At 51.1% G+C, this 22,737-nt stretch overlaps 2 protein-coding genes across 6 annotated transcripts; one reads left to right on the plus strand and one right to left on the minus strand.

The window, feature by feature from the left end:
- Window positions 1-345: 345 nt before the first annotated feature.
- On the minus strand, window positions 346-4,035 carry LOC141574727 (uncharacterized). The gene is made up of 3 exons (XM_074351450.1): window positions 4,015-4,035; window positions 1,763-3,616; window positions 346-1,389 (listed from the first exon to the last, which is right to left on the minus strand). Exons 1-2 carry the CDS (start codon window positions 4,033-4,035, stop codon window positions 2,600-2,602), a joined length of 1,038 nt encoding a protein of 345 aa, XP_074207551.1. The 3' UTR covers window positions 346-1,389; window positions 1,763-2,599.
- Window positions 3,029-16,744, plus strand: DDX59 (DEAD-box helicase 59). Of its 5 annotated transcripts, none has more exons than XM_074351557.1 (8): window positions 3,029-3,164; window positions 4,420-5,237; window positions 6,347-6,514; window positions 9,389-9,478; window positions 10,868-11,119; window positions 12,173-12,325; window positions 12,838-12,966; window positions 16,241-16,744. In XM_074351557.1, exons 2-8 carry the CDS (start codon window positions 4,431-4,433, stop codon window positions 16,502-16,504), a joined length of 1,863 nt encoding a protein of 620 aa, XP_074207658.1. In that variant the 5' UTR covers window positions 3,029-3,164; window positions 4,420-4,430; the 3' UTR covers window positions 16,505-16,744. The 5 variants fall into 5 exon arrangements, with proteins under 5 accessions (XP_074207658.1, XP_074207659.1, XP_045373581.2 ...); XM_074351558.1 differs by lacking the exon at window positions 3,029-3,164 and adding an exon at window positions 3,378-3,538; XM_045517625.2 differs by lacking the exon at window positions 3,029-3,164 and adding an exon at window positions 3,485-3,624.
- The last annotated feature ends 5,993 nt before the right edge of the window (window positions 16,745-22,737 follow it).

Genomic DNA, 22,737 nt, shown 5'->3' on the forward strand with positions numbered 1-22,737 from the left:
GGTACAGAGGTGTGGCATCTGCTCTCACACGTGCACAGCCCTGTCCTGACACCCCCCACCAGAGGGAACCTTTGCTGCCACTGATGATCCTGCACTGACACATCACCACCCAGAGACCGTCGTTTATGTCAGGATTCACCCTTGGGATCGTGCGCTGCGTGGGTCTGGACAAATGTATAATGACGTGTATCATGCAGAACTGTTTCACTGCCCTAAGCATCCCCTGTGCTCTGCCCATTCGTCCCTCCTTCCCCTCAATCCCTGGCAGGACAAGGAGTTTTTAAGACATCAAGGTTGCTAACTACAAAAAAAAAAAAAAAAAAAAAAGAAAAAAGACAAACTTAATTACATTAAATTTAAGAACATTTATTCATCAAAACACGGTGTAGAAACAAAGAAAGTGAAAAGATCTTGGACTAGGTCCTGAACTGGGGGGAGCGGGTTGCTCTAAATGACATTACTGGAACAACTGATGAAATTTCAGTGTGGACTGATACTACACATCGGTATCAAATCACCGTTAAACTACCTACATCTGAAAATTATTCTGTGGAAACATGAGAATATCTGTTTTTTCAAAGATGGATGCTACAACTTACTCCCAAACGGTTCAGAAAAAATAATATATAGTCTCATCCACACAAATGCAGCAAATTGTGAGTCTGCGCAAAGGGTACACATTTACTGTGTTAGTCCTGTAAGTTTGATTTTTTTTTCAAAATAAAAAGTAAAACATTTTTTAAATATTTGAAAACACATAAACAGGGAGAAAATACAATCCTGACTGTTCTCACATAATTGACAGAAGATTGTTCTCTATATTATGGGTTTAAAACCATTAGAAAAGGAAGAGAAACAGGAATGAACAATCAGCATATGGAAAAATGTTCAGTGTTATCAGTAATTAGGGGATGCAAATTAAGACCATAATCAGGTACCAATTTATTCTCAGTAGACTAGCAAAAGTTAAGACGCTTGACCCATGACAAGGACTGGAGAGAATGTGGAACAACAGGAGAGGGCTGATGAGTGCTGGTGCAGGAGAGACTGGTACCGCCACTTTGAAAACACCTCAGCATCGTCTGGTAAAGCTGTACGCCCCACCCCTCTGACCCAGTCACGTTGCTCCCAGGTTCAGGGAGACTGGGCACAACCACAGTGGGCGTGCACAGGATTGGTCCTGCCAGTCTTGTCAGTCACCACCAGGAGAAGACTCAGGTTTTGCAGAGAACAATCCCACAAATTACAAACGTGAAAACACCCAGGAAAGCACCCTACTGTTTCCTTAATTAACTGTGTCACGCACCTCTGTATCTTGTTCCTTCGTAATTTGGGCTGCATACTCCATAAGCTCCTCTTCATATGACAGTGATTTCTGTACATTAGTTTCTATAGAGAGAATGAAAAGGTTATCTTTCTTTTAGCACGATTTATTGGACATTTTTTATTTTTAATATTTGGGATGTAAAAAACATGTCTTCACATCCAGGCAGACTCACTGTAGTTCTGTTATAGGTTTGTGACCTACAAACTCAGGAAGTCTGATAAATTTTACTTTGTGTGATTCTCATCAATGAAGAAAAAATGTAAAGTGCATTTATAATCATCTAAGAATGACTACATCCCTAATTAGAGAAGCTCCATCTGACTATGCACTGGTCAGAACTGGGTCCCCTGATACAATTTGCACATCTCGTGGGTTTTTACAGACTCGCTTCCAGCTCCTTTCTTTCACTCTGTTTCGCCCCCAACACGCACATACCTCCGGTGCTGGGTGCTGGAGAACACACGTCTGTTCCGGCGTCTTCCTACTCTGGGACGAAAAGCAAGAGCCTGGCAGTAAAGACTGCAACCCTCATGCGTACATCCCACCGAAGTGAAAATGAACGTACCTCCAACTCAGCCCGCCTTCGCTCCATCCCCAAATGCCTGCAGCCACCCATCAGCCCACCTGAGAGGTGCTGGAGGAGGGCACGCAGGATGTGGAGAAACTGGTCCTAAACCCATTTAGGTTTAAATGCCTTTCTTCCATAGATTTTACAAAATCATATGACCGTATGCACACGTTACCAGCCTCCTCTTTCAGGATAGAGGAGACCCACGGGCGTAAGGGGCCCTGAAACTCAAATTCCATTAGCCTCCAATACTACTGGTGACAACTCAAGTGTCCGCAGAAAAATGAATGAACAGCTATACACAAACTAATTTACAGACACTATGTTACAGTGGTGGAAATAAATGTTCTACTGCTTGCTTGCACTTAGCAACTTGAATGAATCAAGAAAACATGTTGAATATAAAGCAAATCCCACAAGGCTAGATATGTATGTTATTTTCACAAAGCTCAAAAAAGACACTATATATCGCTTAGGAATGCATCCAACGATGATGAAAAGACTAAACCGGCGGGGAGACACAGCTCAGGTCATCGGTAGCTGAGGGAAGGAGCAGGGGTAGAACGGGAGGTGCGTCAGCCCACGCTCCGCGCCGATCGTGTCGCGGAGTCACGGACCGCGGTTTATCAGCCTGCTTTCACAGGTGCGTATCTGTCCAGCACGTCACTTCGTACGCATCGAGCATCACATTGACAGCGTGTAAGTCATCCAGCGCAGGTCCCCGCTTCCGCTCCTGCACCTTCTCCCCATCGCGTCCCCACTGCCAGCGGCCCGGGGCCCGGACCCCCGGGGGCCCAGGACGGGATCGCCGGCCTTTCCTCTCGGCGCCGGGGTGCCGAGCGGCGGAAGCACCGGGGTGCCGAGCACGCACAGGAAACCTGCCCCGCCGATGCCACACTGACTCCCGCCAGGTGTGCGTACATCAGGGTTTCGGGCCGGCCTCCGCTCTCCGCGCCCCGCCCCGCCCCGCCCCGCCCCGCCCCGCCCCGCCCGGCTCCCCGCTCCCCAGCCCGCAGGTCCCGCGCCACCCTCGCCTCTCCCCCTTCCGCCCCGCCCGCTCGATGACGTAGTCCTGCAGGGGAGCCCCGCCCCCGCGGTGGCCCGCCTCTCCGCGCGCTGCGGCCCCTCCCAAAACCTGGAGAAGTGGATTCTGCGCTCCGCACCGCCCCCAAGCTGCAGGGCGGCCGCGCGGCCCGGGCGTATCGGCCGGAAGTGCCTGAAGGGTGGGCCGGCCCTGAGCCGGAGCGGAAGCGGCCGCCATCTGCGCGGGTGAGCGTGCACCCGGCCCCGCGGCTCGGGCCTGCCTTGCGTCCTGCTCCTCTCGCGAGGGACCCGGCCGCCTGGCCGCGGTGGCGGCACGGGCCCTGGGCAAACCCGCCCCTCGCGGGCGTCCCCTCCGGCCTCCGGGCCAGACCGCCCTGCCCACCGCCTGGCAGCGCCGTGACGTCACGCGCCGCTGCGTGCGGAGCCGGGCGGCGACGCCCAGGGGTGGCGTCGGGAGGAGCGCGGCGACCCCCGGGGTTGACGTGGGGGGAAGCAGGGCAACGCCCAGCGGTGACGTCGGGGGGAAGGGCAGGAGGGGGCACCGGCGGGAACCTGAGCCGAGCCCGCCCCTCCCCGCCCCGTGCCGCCCCGGTTCCGCCGTAAGGACCCGTGTCCCGAGCTGTGCGGCTCGCGTGCTGCCGCCCCTCCCCCACCCCGCCCCTGACCTTTCCGGAGACCTAAGGAGGTGACTCTACACCCTCACATTTTTTTTTGGATTTTTTTCTGAAAAACGGACTCTGACGATATATCCTAAGAAATTTTTTTGAGAGTAATGTTTATTAGTGTATTTGGCAGGCCTCAAATTAGGTTTAAGGCCTGTTTCCCAATTACTATCGTTTACGAAAGCCTGTTTTCGGTGTGAATGGAAAGAGCTGTGGCTGCGAGGCCGCCCTGGAGCTGGGGCGCCAGTTCCGTCCAGTCACTTGGCCTCCAGGTGCAGAGTCCTCCCCAGAACTGAGTCCGCCGTGTGACGCCCAGTAACATAAGCGGACCGCGCGCGTATGTCTGTGTGTCTGGGTATCTGTGTGCGTCTGTGTCTGTGCAGCTGTGTGTGTGTCTGAGGGGGGAGGCTGACAGCCTGTGCAGGCTGGTGCATGCGAGTTCCCCTGCGAGGTGTTCAGTCGGTGCCAGCAGCGCAGTCACCACCTGTAGGTGTTACTGTTTGATTGATTGTGATTGATTGATTTGTGAACATGTACGAGAAGGGTTTACGCAGAGTTTGGGCGATGTCTGGTATTCCAGAGCGCAGTCAGCCTCAACAAGCAGAGGTGAGCTGTGTGCAGGCGGGTGCAGTGTCCCATAGTCGTGCCCATGAGGAAGGGGCCTCCGTTCCCGAGGGAGGTGGTGGGTGAGTGAGCGCTGCTTTCTCTGTGCCTTTGAGGCAAAGCCCAGGTCACCCGACTCCACGGCACCCCCAGGGTACTTTATTCGTGAACTCTGTGGAGGGTAAAATAAATCTCATATATAATTTCCTCCGCAGAGTGTTGAAGGATGTTTGTTCCAAGATCCCTGAAAGTCAGGAGGAGCGCTAATGATGACGGCAGAAGTTGCGCAGCCAAGAAAATTAAAGCCGAAGCCGAAGCCGCTGGACTGGATGCAGGCGGAGATGGTCCGGCCGACGCCCCAGGCACAGAAGGGGCCGCACCGCTAGCCTCTCAGGGCCCAGAGCCGGGCCCTCTCCCGGGCCCCGCGGGCCTGGCGGCCGACGTGGCTTTGGCGGGACCTGAGCGGGGTGTGAGGGACAGCGATCTCCCCGAGGAGCCCGTGAAGTCCTTCTCCAAAACCCAGCGCTGGGCGCGGCCGGGGGAGCCGGTGTGCGTCGTGTGCGGCCGGTTCGGAGAGTACGTCTGCGACACAACAGACGAGGACGTGTGTAGCCTGGAGTGTAAGGCCAGGCACCTGCTGCAGGTTGAGGGGCAGGCAGGGCAGGCGGAGCCCAGCGGTCCGCAGGAAGCAGGTTCTGAGCCGGCGGCTCCGCGTCCAGCCGCTTACGTCTACACCGAGCACGCCTTCATCTCCAGTCTCCGGGAGGACCAGATTGAAAACCTTCGAGGGCAGCTGGGAATCGTAGTTCAAGGGCAAGGCGTCGCCAGGCCCGTGGTTGACTTCGAGCATTGCGGCTTCCCCGAGGCCTTGAACCACAACTTGAAGGCCTCAGGCTACGAGGTCCCCACGCCCATCCAGATGCAGATGATTCCCGTGGGACTTCTGGGCCGAGATATCCTGGCCAGCGCCGACACCGGCTCTGGGAAGACGGCTGCCTTCCTTCTTCCTGTGATCCTCCGAGCTCTATTCCAGGTGAGTCAGAGCTCCGTGTGCCATGCTGGGGAAGCAGTGATGTATTTCCCGCATCATCCTCACCATGTCCGAATTGCAACCTGAAGCTGCATACTTGGGCCTTTGGTCACTAGTGCTGCTAGTGATTTTGCTTCTGTGGTAGTTTGTACGAAAAAACATGATTTTAGAGGATTTTTTATTGTATTGAACTAATGTCTTCATTGACGGCTAAAAGACAGCTTTCTTTAGAAAATATTTTTCTTTTTAATACATCTTCTATTCAAAGAGCAGGCTTTGGCTTTGGGGGGATCCCACTGACCAGATGAGCTGTGGTTTTTGTGTCAGTTTAGCCTCCTTTGCATTTGTGTTTTGAAAAACCTGATACTGAAGTTGGAACACTATTGTGGAGTTTGAAAATAAACCACTAAACGTGATCAGTAGTTCGTCCTAAATTGATGCTGCCTTGCCTTACTTGCTGGTTTAAGGTGTATAAAGCGCTCCCACACGTAATTAGTTTAGAGGACATCCTGAGCAGTTGCTTGCCAAGGATTAGTGAGTGTGTGAGGAAGGAGTGAGAAATGTAGGCAAAGGAGAAGAGAGAAAGGAGCAAGTTTTAGAAAACTGAAGAGTAGCAGAAAATAACATGATTTTTTAAAAAAGAAAACACTAGATGTTGGAGGTGAAACTTGATGGAAGCCCGGAACCTCACAGGACAGGAAACAGAGCGTTTATGCACGTGAGGTCTTTGGAGCAAGAAATGAGTGGCTACAAGAACGCGTGGGGGAAATTGCAGGCAGAATTCAGGTTTCAGCCAGGTTTCCGTGGCCACGGGCGTTTCTCTTCCCAGGAGGGTGGCTCGAAGTCACAGAGTCTAGCTGACGCGAAGCCAGACCTCGGCTTTCCCTCCCTGGTCGTTGCAGACGCCTCTCCCTGGCCCAGTTTTGATCTTTCACCGTGTATCTGCGTTATTTAAGAGCAGGGTGCAACTCGGATGTTTCTGGAGAAGAACTGTAGCAAGCAGAGGGCAGGAGGGCTGGTGGGACCGCTTTGAGAGGGAAGGGCTCCTGGAGCGGCTCGGAGGTTGGTCCACTGCCGCCTGCACTGATGGCGGTGTTCTCTTGTCTTTGCAGAGCCGGGCCCCGTCCGCACTGGTCCTCACCCCCACGAGGGAGCTCGCCATCCAGATCGAGCGCCAGGCCAAGGAGCTGATGCGCGGGCTGCCGGGCATGAGGACCGTGCTGCTCGTGGGGGGCTTGCCTGCCCCGCCTCAGCGCCATCGCCTGCGCCAGCGCGTCCAGGTGGGCTCCCTTTGACGGAATGTCCCTGAAGGGTGTCGCGAGCAACGTAGGAGCTAAGGCTTTCACTTGAGGAATTGGAGTGTGATTTTAGATAGCCTTTAGATTCTTTTTTTAAAAATTTTTTAAAATTTATTTTATTTTTGTCGGGGGTGGTAGTTAGGTTTACTTATTTATTTTTAGAGGAGGTACTGGGGATTGAACCAAGGACCTTGTGTGTGCTGAGCATGCACTCTACCACTGCACTGTACCGTGCCCCCACCCTAAGATTCTTGAAGTTTGTTTCCTCTGGGAGGAAAGGAGCGTGCTTTATGGAGTGCCTCCTGTTCGCCAGAGGCTGCGGGAACACCCACCGGCTGCTCCCGGAGGCGGGTTGGCGTAGCCCCTTTTCTGGGCCATGTCTGAGGACCACGGCTGATACACTTCAGCGTGTGATTCCCACAAAGCAGGACGTTACCCTTCATGATCACAGTCCAGTTCCCGACGCTGGCGTCACCGTCACCGCTTTGGACCCCTCAGGTCTTGCTCATTGTCCCCCCAGTGTCTTTCCTGGCACCAGACTAGAGTTCAGAGCCATTTATTGAGTGTAGCTGCCCTGTCCCTCTTGTCTTCAAATGATCTTTCCTTTTTTCTCGTGGTCTTCGCCCTTTTGAGGACTATAAGCCACTTACTGAGGGACATCCCTCAGCGGATCGGATTCCCATCTCTGACGGGAACGTCAGGGGGGGCCACTTTGTTCTTTCCACTACATCCTTTCACGTGGCACTCGTTTCAGTTTGGCCTTTTACTGCTGAGTAACTGTAAAAGTTATTTTTGCCCTTTGTATTGGACAGGCATTTTGGGGGGAGTACTTCAGGTTGTGACTTTACCGAGCGTCACCAGACTTCCTCCCTAGTGTCTGCATCAGCACAGACACATGGCTCCCTGTTGTATTTAAAGGGTCGTAATCTGACCAGCGGAAGTACCTTCAGGTCCGTTTCTGTGTCCTTTTGTCCTAGCCCTGTCCTTCCAGCACCTCTTACTTCCCTGCTAAGGGAGGTCCGGCGTTTACCTCGCCCTTTCCCCGCCTCAGGCCGGGGCTCTTCCTCCCAGAGCCAGGCCGGTGCTGTCTGTCCAGAGCAGCATTCAGAACCGAGACCCGGTGTCTCCCTGGGCTCGTTGCTGCTGAGCTGTGACTGCTTCCAGGGCCTCAGTGAAGAGAGGCAGGCGCCTAAGCGGGTGTATCTCTGTGTCTGCGTTTGTCCAAGTCCGCGTGTTCACGCTGATCCTCCGGTTCTGATTCGTCCCCAGATTCATGTCCGGCTTTCTGTTCTAGCCCTGGCAGTGAGCAGCCTGCCGCCCATTGTCCTGTACGTAGCTGTTTATTTGCCCAGCCCCCCTGGGTGCCACCACTGTCCCTCCCCCGCGGCGAGGCCTTCCTCCCTGGACCCCACCCTGCGCACCTGCCAACCCCCACCGCCCTGCTTTGAATCCCCTCTGGGTGCCCGGCCTCACAGACACCCACCCTCTGGGGGAAAAAGTAACAACCGTCTGCCTGCTCAGCAGAGCTGTCTTTCAAGAGTGAGGGCAAAACAAAGACCCACTCAGATGATCAAAACTGAGAGTTTATTGCCAGTGGACCATCTAAAGGAACTTCCAGAGCAGGGCTGTTCTGCAGATAAAGAAGATTCTAAAGGGGAAGGTGGGGGTGGGAGGAAGCTGTGCACCAGGACAACATGGGGCATGGGGCACGGGGCACAGCCAGACAGGGGTGGCCTGAGCGAACGATGTGACAGGAACACGGTAGATACCAGCCAGCAGGAGCACGGGAGTGTGGGAGAGGTGGGGTCGCCTTACAGCGTTGCCCTCGATGGTTAAGAACAAGGGAAAAGTGTCCACTAGCTTTATATTAAGTTATATTTTTGTTGAAATTCAAGAGAAAGCACTGAAAGAATGAAAAAATTAGTTTATAGCTTCCAGGCCATCAGAGGGGAAAATGGAAGAGAAGGAGGAACTCAACTCAGTCATGGAAGTTGACGTACTGTTTGTGGGTGTCTGAGGTCCTGGGGACAGACCCCTAGCCCGGACGTGTCATCACCGCAGCCATCTCACCATCACGCTGGTGTGTGCCTGGAAAGGGGGTGCAGCTGAACGCGTTAGATGGTTTGTAACTCTGCCAGGTCACCCCAAGCACGGCCTCGCTTAGCCTCATCGCTGTTACGATCCTTCCACTTTGTGAGGACAGAACAGACACTGTTATTAAATGCGGGCGCCAACATCCCTGCTGAAGTTCGTTGGACTCGAAAGCCCCTACTTTTAACCACGATGACTATATTAGAAAATTGTTAAGAGCCTTAATCAGCCTTAGAATTCATTGTGCCCAGGCTCTTAATTTAAAAATGAAACAGCAGACGGAGAGAGGCTGAGGAATTTGCACTTGTTCACGGAGCCAGATAGTGGTCAGCATGCTCAGAAGGCCCTCCTGGTCTGGCCCCAGCCTCGTCCCCAGGCCTCAGCCTGCCTTACTCCCTGCACCCCGCCCCCCACGTCAGCCTCCCGGCCTCCCAGCCTCACCACCCCTCCTCACCTTTCCCGGGTGCCCTCCCCTCCCGGGACCCCAGTCTTGCTCGCTCCCACTGCTCCTTTGGGTGTTAGCTTATGTCTTGGCAGGACTGGGCAGACCCCCCGTCCTGGTCCCTGGGCTCGCATTGTTGTGCTTCTTCCTTGTGTCATGACTTTCATGAGAGCAGAGACAAAGCCTGACTTACTCATCACTGAGTCCAAGTACTTAACACGGTGTCTGGCAAATAGCAGCCTCTCAGTAAGCACAGAATGAAGAAGTGAATGAAGGAATGAACACTATCTAATTTTCTAATTTGCTTTTTCTCTTTTATTCAGGTTATCATAGCAACTCCCGGGCGACTTCTGGATATAATAAAGCAGAGCTCTGTGGAACTTGGCAGTGTGAAGATCGTCGTGGTAGATGAAGTAAGTAGTGGTGTTTAAAAACGTAATTTTATGTAATTTAGGAAAAGCGTTCATAGTTATATAATTGCATTGTGTATTCAGGCATTTTCTCCCCAAAAGGAAAACAATGTAGGGATTTTTTTTTAATTGGCAGTGGTGGTTCTTAAGCTGGTTCCAGTGTAACAGCACAGCAGAACCCAGGTACAGTGCACTTAACTTACAGCGGGGCTGTCTTTTACTAATTGATGGAAAACGTAAATTCAGCAGGTGTACTGTATTCTCAGTGATAAGTTTTTCAAACATGCTGCCTGTCATTTGTCTGCAAAAAAAAAAGCATCGGTGGCAGATGGCTGTGAGCAGGAATTTGGGGAGTAGTTAACGATGTGTAGCCTGACGACTTGTTTTTCTGTATGGACACCGGTGTCTGTGGTTGTGACTTTTCTGTGTCACATAGAGCAAGCAGGCATTTTTATACTTTGGGCATGCTTGATACGAAGTGCATGTGTTATTATCTGATGACACTCCACCCCGTGGACGAGCATGAGGACACACAGCCACGTGTCGGCCGTCCTGCCTGTACACGCGACCTGCTGGCAGTGGTGTGGCAGACGCCTGGCGTTACCCAGCACCCAGGAACCTGGGCGCCCGGTGCTGACCGCTAATGGCAGCCAGGCCTCCTTCCATGACCCCAGTAAGTCGCAGCGGGACGCCAGAGGGTGCGGAGGAAGACCCCCAAGAGGGGGCTTTGAGCCTCTACCTCACCTGCTGTGAGACCTTGGGCCGGTCATTTCGTGGCAAGGATGAAGTCATGACTGTGAAGACGTCTCAGACTGCAAAGTCCCATATAAATGTAGAATAATATTACTCAGTCCTTTAAATAGTGCTGCTAAGTCTGTGTTTTCCTGGCCTGGCTGTCAGTGGACCCGCTCACCCCAGGTTATCATCACTGCACCCCTTACCATGTGACGGGGCTTCCCTTTGTCGACAAGCCCGTGTCCTCGAGGTCTCCCTTCTCAGGAGCCTGTGGATGGCCCTTGGACAGACTTGGCTCACACACGCCTCTCTTTGCAGTATTTTCATGTGTTAATTTGTAGAGATACATATTTTACCAGTTAATCTTTTGTCTTTTGATGTTGTGGTATGTTTTTCTGTGTAAAGGGTTTTTGATTTTTTACGGGTTTTTTTTGTTATTGTTGGGGTGAGGTAATCAGGTTAATTTATTTAGTATTTTGTAACAGAGGTGCTGGGGCCTGAACCCAGGACCTGGTGTGTGCTAAGCAAGCGCTCCACCACTGAGCTGTGCCCTCCCGTCGCCTGATTATTTTATGTTCTTAACTGTATCAGCCTTTTCTTGGGTGGCTCTGGGTCTTCACGACTAGTGGGACTAACTTGAAAATGGTTTTATTTCAGGCCGATACTATGTTAAAGATGGGCTTCCAGCAGCAAGTGTTTGACATCTTGGAAAATGTTCCTCATGACTGTCAGACCGTCCTGGTGTCGGCTACGATTCCCGCCAGCATCGAGCAGCTGGCCGGCCAGCTTCTGCATGACCCCGTGAGAATTGTCGCTGGGGAGAAGAACCTGCCCTGCGCCAGCGTGCGCCAGATTGTTCTGTGGGTGGAAGACCCCGCCAAAAAGAAGAAACTATTCGAAATCTTAAACGTGAGTGGTGGCGTGGCCAGCCCTGCTCTGTCGATCGGGTTTGCAGGTCCCTCGTGCTTGAGAGAGTGTCTGTTAGCTGCAGCTTCGGGGGAGCTGGTGTCGGTATTTGATAGCAAACTGCTTTCCTTACTTCAGAATTCTCTAGGGTCCAAACAAATTCTTATTTGTGAAAACGCGGTGTAGACGCAGGGTTGTTTTCCTAATTATAGAAAGGCATTTAAATATTAAGATTATTGCTGAAGAATTTTTTTGTTTCAGAAGTTTTTAGTAGCTTTATGGATAAGGTAAAGACAAATTCCTTGCTGGCTGTGCCTTCTGTCCTTGAGAAATAGGGTTTTTTTAACACCAATTGGCTTAAGCAGAAAATTTTCAAGTCAATAGTATGTACATGCAAAGTTACTTAAAAATACAGTATTAAGTTAAATATAGTTTGTATTGACTTTTGAACAGTATTAGAAATTATAAATTGCACTTGAAGTTTTAGAATTGTTTTTGCAAGATTAATGACGTGGTGGAGAAACATGGGGGGCTGTCCAGCGTTTGGCTTCTCTCTGTGCATATTTTTTTTCTTGGTGTGTATTTTTATTGAAGTTTACAATGTGTCGGTTTCTGGTGTACACACAGTGCTTCAGTCATTCACAACATACATGTATTTGTTTTCATTTTCTTTTTCACCATAAGTTACTATGAGATACTGGATGTAGTTCCCTGTGCTGTGCTGTATAAACTTGTTGTTCATTGGATTTTGCGAGAATCCTCCTGTATTTCGAAGTGAGAGACCGTCTGCCAGCGCTCAGTGGGCTTCGTGCGGGCCCGTGGGTTTGTGGGTGTAATTCTCGGTGTGTTTGTGGGAGGAGGGGAGCTGTGAGACTGTCCTCCGCCTTCTTGGCACCTCCACACTGTGTGCGCATTTTAACAGAAGCTGCCTTTTTCCCTTCTTAACACTATTGATAAACCTCTTGGTAAGTGGCTTATACCAATGCTTCCAGAAAAACATCCCATTATAAATCGCATTGTGTGAATCGTTTCAAATACATGTTTTTAATTTTTCAGGATAAGAAGCTCTTCAAGCCTCCAGTGCTGGTGTTTGTGGACTGCAAGCTGGGAGCAGATCTGCTGAGCGAGGCAGTTGAGAAAATCACAGGCCTAAGAAGCACGTCTGTGCACTCGGAGAAGTCACAGACAGAAAGGAGACACGTGCTGAAGGTCTGACGTGGCATTCTGCTCGCTTCTCTTTGCTGTGAACCTGTTTTGCCTCGTTTTCAGGAATCACTGTGTTACCAGCTGTTTTAAGGCAGACCCTTCTCAGTGGCCGCGAGGACGCCAGGAGAGCAGTGACTGCGGTCTCTCGCTCCTCCTGCTCAGGCTGCTGTGTTTTGGGGGCAAGAACGGTGCTCCTAGGGGTCATCCACTACATTGATGAGTGATTCCCAAGCCGTCGTTTCTGGAATTAGGTCACTCTGGGCTGGGGCAGAGCAGTAGCTCACCTTTGGAAAAGGTTAATAAATTAATAGCAAACATTCTTGGCGGGGGCGAGGGGGTGAAGTCAGAAGGAATTTAAGTGCCATGCGTTTCTCAGGTGTACTGAGACCTCCACTTCCTGCAGAGCAGGTGCAACAGCAGGACTGAGGAAGGTGTGGGGAAGGAAAGGATAATCTAGTTACGTAAAACTGTGTAAGAGAAATCCTGAGTAATGAATTTGTTGCTGTTTTGGAAAGGGGCTACTTGAAGGAGACTATGAAGTTGTAGTGAGCACGGGGGTCCTGGGAAGAGGCCTGGACCTGGTCAGCGTCAAGCTGGTCGTCAACTTCGACATGCCGTCGAGTATGGATGAGTATGTGCACCAGGTAACGGAGTTTATTCGTTTCCGCTGTTTTGCTTATGAGTGTTTTTGGGTCAGGCATTGTCCGTGGAATGGTAAGTTGAAAAAAAAAAAAAAAACCAGGACGTAGAAGTTTATATATTTTTGCTTCTAAAATCTATACATATATAAACTAAATTACATTTTTCAAAACTGCATGGATGCCCGGACTGCATTACAAATTAGTTGGAAATAATAGCCTAAAATGTTTTTAAAAATGTAAGTAGTTCGTTTTTGGCTTAGTTTTATTTTCTTTATATTTTCTGTTTTCCTTAATGAGCGTATCAAATGGCTTTTGTAGTCAAAAGAAGAGGGCTTTGTTAAAAAGACTTCTAAGCCGCGGCCTCTGGCCAAAGGAAAACCGCTCGGTTGAAGTAGCTGTGTCTTAGGAGTCGACTCGTGCCCCGTATTTCACCTTGTAAAGTTCTGTCCGCTTCCCGTGCTGCCGGAGATCACAGTGGCTCCGCTTCCTGGCAGGACAGAGCCCGCCCTCGAGCCGCGTCATCTCACTGACCGCTGGCCGCCCGGCTCCTCCTCCGGCACCTCTTACAGACGCTTGAAGTGAAGCCTCCTCTGAGGTCCTTACAGCCACTCTGGGTGTCCCGTCTCCTGGGATCACCCCTGAAATGCTGCTGGCACCTGGCTGCACTGTGGCTTTGTTTTACTGAGACTTACTCTAGCAGGCGGCCCTCTCTCTTTTCTTCTTCTCACTTACCTGTGCGTCGGGGATTTGAGTATTCCACAGGACTTGATTGTTCCAGTAACCGAAGCTGATTTTCTTGCGAACCTTCAATGTAATAATTCTGGATGGAAGTCTTTCTAAAATACTTAAGAAGCATCTTTACACCTTTGAGCGTCCTGGTTATAGTCACTTGGCCGTTTCTTGCTGTCACAGGGTCGGCCCTGGGCTGGGCGGTGACCCACAGGCCCGTGCTGTGACGCACAGTGGCCTGGGGGGTGTCGGCACGTGTAGGGCTTCTTGCCTCTGCTCAGAGTGGCCCCGGCCTTCTGCTCTTCTAGTTCTGTCTTTGGGTGTTTTTTGTTTTAATAATTGAAGTACACACACATAGTGACAAGTCATGCCAATAACAAAAGACACAAAACGGAGTCAGTCTTTGCATGACAGCCCTCCTGCCTGCGAGTGGCCCCCACAGGTAACAGCAGGAGCCATAAGTGCACATGTGTGTGCACAGACACCCAGGTGACGTGCACACCCTGTCGCACTTCCCACGTAAATGGGACCACGTTACACCCACAGTTCTGGGCCTGTGTCTCTGAGACGTCTTTCCTCCTCAGCGCACACACCAGGTACCACTTAATCAGTGCTAACATGAGTTGAGTCTGGGCCAGGCTGGTTCTGAGCTCTTGTGTCTTCATTGTTGGATCCGGCTTGTTCTGTTACGGTGGCTCCATGCTGTGTGTTGTGTGGATGCGCTTGATTTATGTAACAAATCCTTTACTGCCAGACAGTCATGTTCCCGCCATATTGCTACCGCACAGCGCTGCGGTGACACGCACGCACGCGGCCCCGGCGCCTCTCCTACAGGCGTGTCTGTGGGAGGTTCCTGGTGGGGAAGCCGCTGGGCCAGATGGCATGGGTATCTAAAATTATAGTACGTGTTCCCACGAGTCTGCTCTTTGATTTTAGGGCTGGCACGCTGCTGGGGACATGATTTTATATTGTTGACACTAGCTGAGAAGTCTTTCCGAATTTGGAGACTACCACGGTGGTTTTTCCGCAGCTTTGTATCTCAGTATGAAATGTCGAGCGTCAGTTATGTCTCCACAGGTACCGTGCACGTGCTTACAGTTCACCGGTTTAAAGTGTGCAGTTGACTGGTTTTTAGTGTATTTGTAGGGTGGTACAACCATTCAGTCAGTTTTATAAAATTTTCGTCTCCCCAGGAAGAAACCCCAGGCCGTTCCCCGTCGCACACACACGCCCTCAGCCTTAGGCAGCCACTGCCCCACTTTCTGTCCCTGGAGTTCTCTCTGCTGGGCTTTCAAGGGAATGCGGCCGCACAGTGTGTGCTCTTTGGTGACGATCTGCTTCCACTGAGCGTACCGTTTGCCAGGCTCACCCCTGCTGCAGCATTTTATTGCCGAGTAACAGCCCGTTGTGAGGCCATACTGTGTTTGTGTGTCCATTCCCTCGTTCCTGGACGTCTAGGTTGTCCCCAGTCTTCGGCTGCTACAGTCATGCTGCTGTGAACATTCAGGGACAGGCCTTCACGTGGACACGTGTTTTCACTGCTGTCAGCAGACGCCTAGGAGTGGAGTTGCCAGCTCACACAGTGGCTCCAAGTTGAACATTTTGAGGAACCACCAGACTGTTTTCAGATTTGGCTTCTCGTTTTACATCCCCACCTGCAGACTGTGAGGTTCTGGCTTCTCCACGTCCTCTTCAGCAGTTACGTTATCCGTCGTTCTCAGTCTGGCTGAGCTGGGGGTTATGGGGTGCTTCTGGTCTGCGTTTCCCCGGTGAGCAGTGACGTGGGGCCTCATCTCATGTGCTCGTGGGCCGTTTGTGTGTCTTTGGAGAAATGTCTGCTTAAATCCTTTACCCGTTTTTAAACTGGGTTGTCGTTTTGAGTTGTGAAAGGTCTTTATGGATTCTAGGTGACCCTTGTCAGATACATGATTTGCAAATCTTTTCTCCCAGTCTGTGTGCTGCAGCTGTTTTTTATATTTATTTTTAGTTTTATTGGAACAACTCAGTAACATGGCTAAATAAATCAGGTGGCAGTAAAAGCTGATACGGAAAAACAGCATTTCCTCTCTTGCTTCTGCCCAGTATGGCTCCCTGCAGGCCGCCCTCCACTTTGTTAGCGGTTTCTTCTTTTACAACGTTAAAGATGTTCTGTATATTGGCAGGAGCCATCTATTTACTATTTATTTAAATAATCCGAGTGTAGACTAAGAAGCACCTTTGCGTCATTACCCCCCTATACTCACACACACACACACACACACACACACACACACAGGACTGAAACGCAAGCTTCACAAACAATACTCACTTCTGTTGTATGTGGTCATTTTCTTATGTGCTTTTTGGGCTGTCTCCCTAAATGAATCCCCGCGGCCGCCCACAACGTTGGTCGCACAGACATGCTGAGATGCACAGCACAGAAAGTGCTCCTGAGGGAATGTTAATCTTAGCGAAGCCTCTTTACATACCCATCTTCATTTTCTTTTGAGAGACGTTAAGATTTTGTAATCTTGGTTGTTTTGAAAATGTCCTTTGCATTTCATTTCAGATTGGAAGAGTGGGGAGATTAGGTCAGAACGGAACAGCCATTACTTTCATCAACAACAGCTCGAAAAGGCTCTTCTGGGACGTTGCGAAGCGCGTGGGGCCCACGGGCTCCCTGCTCCCCCCACAGCTGCTGAATTCGCCTTACCTTCACGAGCAGAAGAGGAAGGAACAGCAGAGAGACAGACGAACTCAGAGTGATCTGGTCACAGGAGCTAATCTCATGGACATTATTAGAAAACATGATAAGAGTAATTCTCAAAGATGATTTGTTGTCCCACTTTGAATAGTTTTTATTGTGTCTTGTCAGTGAAATGTCTGTGCAGTATTGCCGTTTGGTTTCAATAAATGAGACGTGTACAGGAAGCAAAAAATTAACATGATTTAAGAATTTTAATAGACTGTCAACTTATACGGAAATGTTGTATTTATTTTCCTGTTTAATTTTCAGAAATTAAAAACAGCGAACAGCGTCAGAAAGTGAATTACTAAATAAAATTAAAAATTATTCTCTCTGGAAAAATTCTTTTTTTTTTCAGTATATATCCCTTGTAGCTACTGTCAGAACAAGAAACCTGCACAACCAGGCGTCCGACTCAGATGGTGCTTGCTGTGTTTGACACACACTGTGCTGCACGCACGCTGGCACCTGGGTTATTGTTGAATCAATGAGTGTTAGGAAGGAAACAAATGATAAGAAGGGGAGACGTGCTCAGTGCTCCTTTTAAAAGAAGCATGAAATAATCTTTTCTTTCTCAGTTTTCCTTTCAGCTGGGTAAACATAAATTTAGTTCCTGTTTAACATGGGCTGCTGAGATTTCCGGTCAAGATGGGTGAGTAGTAGGGCCACGAGCTCACCTCCTCCCACGGACACAACAGAGCCACAGCCGACTGCTGGACAGCCGTCAGTGAGAAAGCCCAGAACCTTCCCCAGGCCTGCCCAGGGCCTGCCTGGAGCCTGCCTGGAACCTGTCCCGGGCCTGCCTGGAGCCTGCCTGGAACCTGCCCCGGGCCTGCCTGGAGCCTGCCTGGAACCTGTCCCGGGCCTGCCTGGAGCCTGCCTGGAACCTGTCCCGGGCCTGCCTGGAGCCTGCCTGGAGCCTGCCTGGAACCTGCCCCGGGCCTGCCCGGAGCCTGCCTGGAACCTGCCCCGGGCCTGCCTGGAGCCTGCCTGGAACCTGCCCGGGGCCTGCCTGGAGCCTGCCTGGAACCTGTCCCGGGCCTGCCTGGAGCCTGCCTGGAACCTGCCCGGGGCCTGCCTGGAGCCTGCCTGGAGCCTGCCTGGAACCTGTCCCGGGCCTGCCTGGAGCCTGCCTGGAACCTGCCCGGGGCCTGCCTGGGGCCTGCCTGGAGCCTGCCTGGAACCTGTCCCGGGCCTGCCTGGAGCCTGCCTAGAACCTGCCCGGGGCCTGCCTGGAGCCTGCCTGGAACCTGCCCCGGGCCTGCCTGGAGCCTGCCTGGAACCTGTCCCGGGCCTGCCTGGAGCCTGCCTGGAGCCTGCCTGGAACCTGTCCCGGGCCTGCCTGGAGCCTGCCTGGAACCTGTCCCGGGCCTGCCTGGAGCCTGCCTGGAACCTGCCCGGGGCCTGCCTGGAGCCTGCCTGGAGCCTGCCTGGAACCTGTCCCGGGCCTGCCTGGAGCCTGCCTAGAACCTGCCCGGGGCCTGCCTGGAGCCTGCCTGGAACCTGTCCCAGGCCTGCCCGGAGCCTGCCCCGGGCCTGCCGAGAAAAATCTGCAACTGGAAGCAGAGGGAGCCATGGCAGGAGGTCGGAGAGATGTGCTCCCGATATAATCGGGCCCCGTACACCCCAGGTGGGAGACCCACAAGCTGAATAATTAAGCCGCAGAGGCCCTCCCACAGGAGTGAGAGTTCTGAGCCCCACATCAGGCTCCCCAGCCCAGGGTTCTGGCTCTGGGAGGAGACCCCAGGACATCTGGTTTTGAAGGCCAGTGGGGCTTAGCTCCAGGAGCCCCACGGGACTGTGGGAAACAGAGACTTTACTCTTACAGAGTTTACAGAGAAGCTCATGTGGACCACATCCAAGGGCAGAGGCAGTGATTTCATAGGAATATGGTCCAGGCCTGCCTGCTGGTTTTGGAGGATCTCTAGGGGACATAAGGGACGGCTGCGGCTCACCCAGGGGACATAAAAGCTGGTGGCAGACATTCCGGGAGTGTTCATCTACATGAGCTTTCCTGGAGGCTGACATCTTGGTTTGCTCATTAGCACCAAGACCTAGCACTACCCAACAGCCTGTAGGGAAGCCTCAGGCCAAACAACATAGAGGGTGGGAGCACAGCTTCACCCATCAGCAGACCTCCTGAGCCACAAAGGCCTCTAGACAGGACCCTACCCACCAGAGGTCCAGGACCAAGCTTCACCCAGCAGTGGGCAGGCACTGGCTCCTCCTGCCAGGAACCCTGCATAAGCATCTAGTCCAGCCTCATCCACCAGGGGCAGATACCAGAAATAAGAAAACAACATCGCAAAGCCTGTGAAAGGAATCCACAAAAACAGGCCAGACTCTGCCCTGGGACCGGCTGGACCCTGACCCTTGGGTGACAAGAGAGGAGTGTACTGCTGGGACACATAGGACGTCTCCCCAGAGGGCCACCTCTCCAAGGTCAAGAAACGTAACTAACTTACCTTAAAAAAAAAAAAAAAAAGACGATATGAGGCAGCAAAGGATTATCTCCCAGGCCACGACACAAGGTAAAATCCCACACGAAGAACTAAGTGATGAGGAGATAGGCCATTTATCTGAGAAAGAGTTTAAAATAATGATGGCCAAGATGTTCAGAGAACTCAAGAGGAGAACAGATGCACAGAGCAAAATTTTTAGCAAAGAGCTGGAAAATACAAAATACCATAACAGTTGAAGAATAAAATCACTGAAATGAATAACACACTAGAAGGAACCAAGAATAGACTAAATGAGGCAGAAGAACGGATCAGTGAGCTAGAAGACAGATTAGTAGAAATCACTACTGTTGAACAGAAAAAAGAAAAAAATGAAAAGAAATGAGGATAATTTAGGAGAACTCTGGGACAACATGAAGAACACTAAGATTTGCATTACAGGGGTCCCAGAAAGAGGAGAGAGAGAGAAAGGACCTGAGAAAAATTTTGGAGAGATAATCACTGAAAACGTCCCCATCTTGGGAAAGGAAACAGTCACCCAAGTCCAGGAAGCGCAGAGAGTACCACACAGGATCAACCCAAAGAGGAACACACCGAGGCACATAGTCATCAAACTGACAAAAATTAAGGATGAGGACAAAACATTAAAATCAGCAAGAGAAGAGCAACAAATAACACACAAGGGAACTCCCATAAGCTGGTTTTCCAGCAGAACTGCAAGCCACAAGGGAGTGGCACGACATTTAAAGTGATGAGGGGGGGAACTTACAACCAAGAACAGTCCCCAGCAAGGCTCTCGCTCAGATCTGCTGGAGAAATCAAAAGCTTCACAGAGAAGTTTTTGTGTGTGTATGTGTGGTTTCACAACAACTTTGTGTGTGGGGGGGGCCGGTAATTAGGTTTATTTATTTACCTACTTACTTGGTGGGAGTGCTGGGGATTGAACTCGGGACCCTGCGCCTGCTAGGCATGCACTCTGCCACTGCGCTACGCCCTCCCCCTCATAACATCCTTATGAAGAACATTGCCACCGACTTAAACTATGGCTCTCACTGATTAATTTACTTTAATAAATCTCAGTTGGCTTCATGAACGGACATATTTTCTGATAGAACTACACTGTTTTCTTGTGGCAGGCTGAGCATTATTCAGGTTGTGCCCTCCTGTGGAATTAGTGTCAACACATCCCTTACTGCCATGTTGTGTTTACTGCTTCCCACAGTCCACACAGCTCCAAGCACAGGGTAGGTTTGGTACAAGAGGGGACATGTCATTCAAGGTGACGTTCCTGGCAGCCACACGCAAACTGACTGCGGACAGACAGGGCTCTGCTGTCTCCCAAACACACTTAGGGGGACCCCAGAGACTCTGAGGTCACAGTGCGAAAACCAACCAACGATAATTGAGTCAACACTGCTCTCTTGTTCTGCTGTGGAAGTGAGGACCGATTTTAGAAGGGCACGTGTCGTGTTGTCCGACAGAATTACGAATGAACCTAAGACAAATGTTTACTGTTCCAGTGTGCTTACAGAGAGTCATTTGTAAAATGCTTACAAACAGTGATTTTAAAATTTGAATTTTGGCTTTCTGAAAAATTTGCATAGCCTTACTTTTCTCATTTCATCTCAGAAAGATAAAAAGTTGGCAAAGCCTCTTGCAAATTTTCCCTTTTAAGCAGGGAAATCAGTCAGTGCTGCTGATCCTTAGCTTGTCTCCTCTGTGAGGTGAGAAGGTTGGCTCTAAAATTCTCTGAACTACAATCTACATGTTCTGTGCTTCCTGCTTTTAAAACCCTCCCGTCTGGAATGTGCTTTGGAATCACACAGGGCGGCAAGTCTAGAGGAAGCTAGGTTGGCCGGGAGTTGCTCATTATGGAAGCCAGGTGCTTGGTCCGGGGAAATTCATTACTATCTGCCCTACATTTGATGTGTTTAAAAATGTCGTGCTCCGGGGGAGGGTGCAGCTCAGAGGTAGGGCATGTGCTTAGCAGACACGAGGTCCTGGGTTCCACCCCCAGTCCTTCCATTAAATAAATAAATAAACCTAATTACCTCCCCTCATAAAAACAAAAAACTTGGAGGTGGAGCAGATAAAATAGTGCAGTCTGTAATAAAAGCACGCGTCCCACCCTTCGCCCTGTGCCCCAGTGGCGTGTCTTCAGTTACCGCTGAGCCTCTGGCTCAGATCCCGCCTGTCTGGAGTCAGGCTGACCACTTTCCTCATCAAGAGCCGGTTTCGCCCTTTCCGACTCCCTGTTGCCTGTGTCGTGCTCATGATCAGGGACACGGTCCGCTCATCCTTTATTCTCCATGTCTGCTTAGTTGCCAAGTCCTGTTCTTGCTTCAAAACACCCACATTCTCACGCTCCCCCGGACGCCCAGGACCCCACTGCCTGGAACCTGGTTATTCCAGCCGCTTCTGAAGCTGGCTGTTCTGATGCCAGGACCCGCACTCGGGGTCTCCTGTGCAGAGCAGGGGGACATTTGTGAGTATCGTTTCGCTTCTTGCCTGATGTCTCCTTGCTCAGAAGTCTTCGGCGGCCCCTGGGGACAGCAGCACCAAGTCTGAGTTCCTCTGGCATCCAGATCCTCCTCCATCCGAGGCCCCGTTACAGCTTTCTTCCCTGGCTCCCAGCCTGGACCATCTGCTCCGCTTCCCAGGATGGCACTGGACACCACTGCTGGGGGATCACACGGCTCACCCCACCTTCCGGGACACGTCCAGTACCCATCATCAACGGGGCCGTCAGGAACTGCCGTGTCCCTGGCGTGCCCCCATCACCCAGCGCCATTGAAGGGAAGCCAGGATCCGCTGATGGAAGGACAGTTAAGTTAGAGAGGGGATGTTTCAGTGGTTTTTTTTTTTTCTATTTTGTTTCCTGGTGGTGTTTACAGTGGAATTACAGAGGATTTTAAGGGCTTGGAGTCAGGAAATAACAGGAAAGCGAATTCTGGAACCAGGGCAGCATTTTAGAAGTGACCAAGCTGCCGCAGTGTGGGAGGCTGAGAGCCGCATGCGACCGGCCAGGGCTGCTGCTTCGGGGAGTGGGAGGGAAGTGGGGCCGTCTGCGAATGGTTGTTACGGTTTTTCAGACATTTCACACAATTAGCTCATGACTTTCATGAATTAAAACGTGTAAAAGATGCAGAAAACTAATTGAAAATGACATTTTACATATCCGTGTGTACACGTGTGTGTCCGCAAACGTGCACACACACACACACACACACAGGTGTCTTTGGAGGAACAGCACGAAGGCAGACGTGTAGCCTGTGGGGAAAGCTGGGACACGTCCACGTCACAATACGTCCTTTTTAAATAACGGGCATATTCCATATTTACTTCTTTATGGGTAACTGGGTACTAAGTTTCCTTTCATTCCTTTAGATTTGGGGATGGAGGAGGAGTGTGGAGTTCGTGTGCTTGTAAGTAGTACTACTTCAGTGTCATGTTATGAGGAAAGACAGCACCGTGCTAGTTAAACAGGTTGTACACTTGAGCTCTCATCTGTAGATGTGGACCAGCCCACGTGGAAGTGCAATTCATTCAGGCCTCGGGGAAACCAAGGACTTCAGCTTAGTGATGTTGGAGAGCTGTTACTGCGTGGGGACGCGCTTTGGATTTCTTTTTTAATAAGAGGTCATTGTAAATGATTCAAGGGAAATTCCTATGGGTTTTAAAGAAATGCCCAGACTGCACGTGTTCTGGGCACATCAGTCCAGGACCTGGAGAACTGGTTTAGGCTCCCAGGTAAAGGAGGGCGAATGGCTTTGACTTTCCTGCCGTCTTCTCCTTGTATTCAGTGTGCACTGAGGTCATGTAGTGTGAAGGAAAAGCCAGGCTGGTCTAACAAGACAACTC

The sequence above is a fragment of the Camelus bactrianus genome, chromosome 23, assembly GCF_048773025.1.
Source record: "Camelus bactrianus isolate YW-2024 breed Bactrian camel chromosome 23, ASM4877302v1, whole genome shotgun sequence".
Taxonomy (NCBI): domain Eukaryota; kingdom Metazoa; phylum Chordata; class Mammalia; order Artiodactyla; family Camelidae; genus Camelus; species Camelus bactrianus.

Excerpts from the sequence above, each read along its gene's own strand:
- LOC141574727 (XM_074351450.1), bottom strand. The coding sequence starts at position 4,035 with ATGCACCAGCCTGCACAGGCT. Across the intron at positions 3,617-4,014 it reads TGCACCAGCCTGCACAGGCT|GTCTCCGGAAAGGTCAGGGG; the intron begins GTCAGCCTCCCC and ends TCACCTCCTTAG.
- DDX59 (XM_074351557.1), top strand. The coding sequence starts at position 4,431 with ATGTTTGTTCCAAGATCCCTGAAAGTCAGGAGGAGCGCTAATGATGAC. Across the intron at positions 5,238-6,346 it reads TCCTCCGAGCTCTATTCCAG|AGCCGGGCCCCGTCCGCACT; the intron begins GTGAGTCAGAGC and ends TTGTCTTTGCAG. Across the intron at positions 9,479-10,867 it reads AGATCGTCGTGGTAGATGAA|GCCGATACTATGTTAAAGAT; the intron begins GTAAGTAGTGGT and ends GTTTTATTTCAG.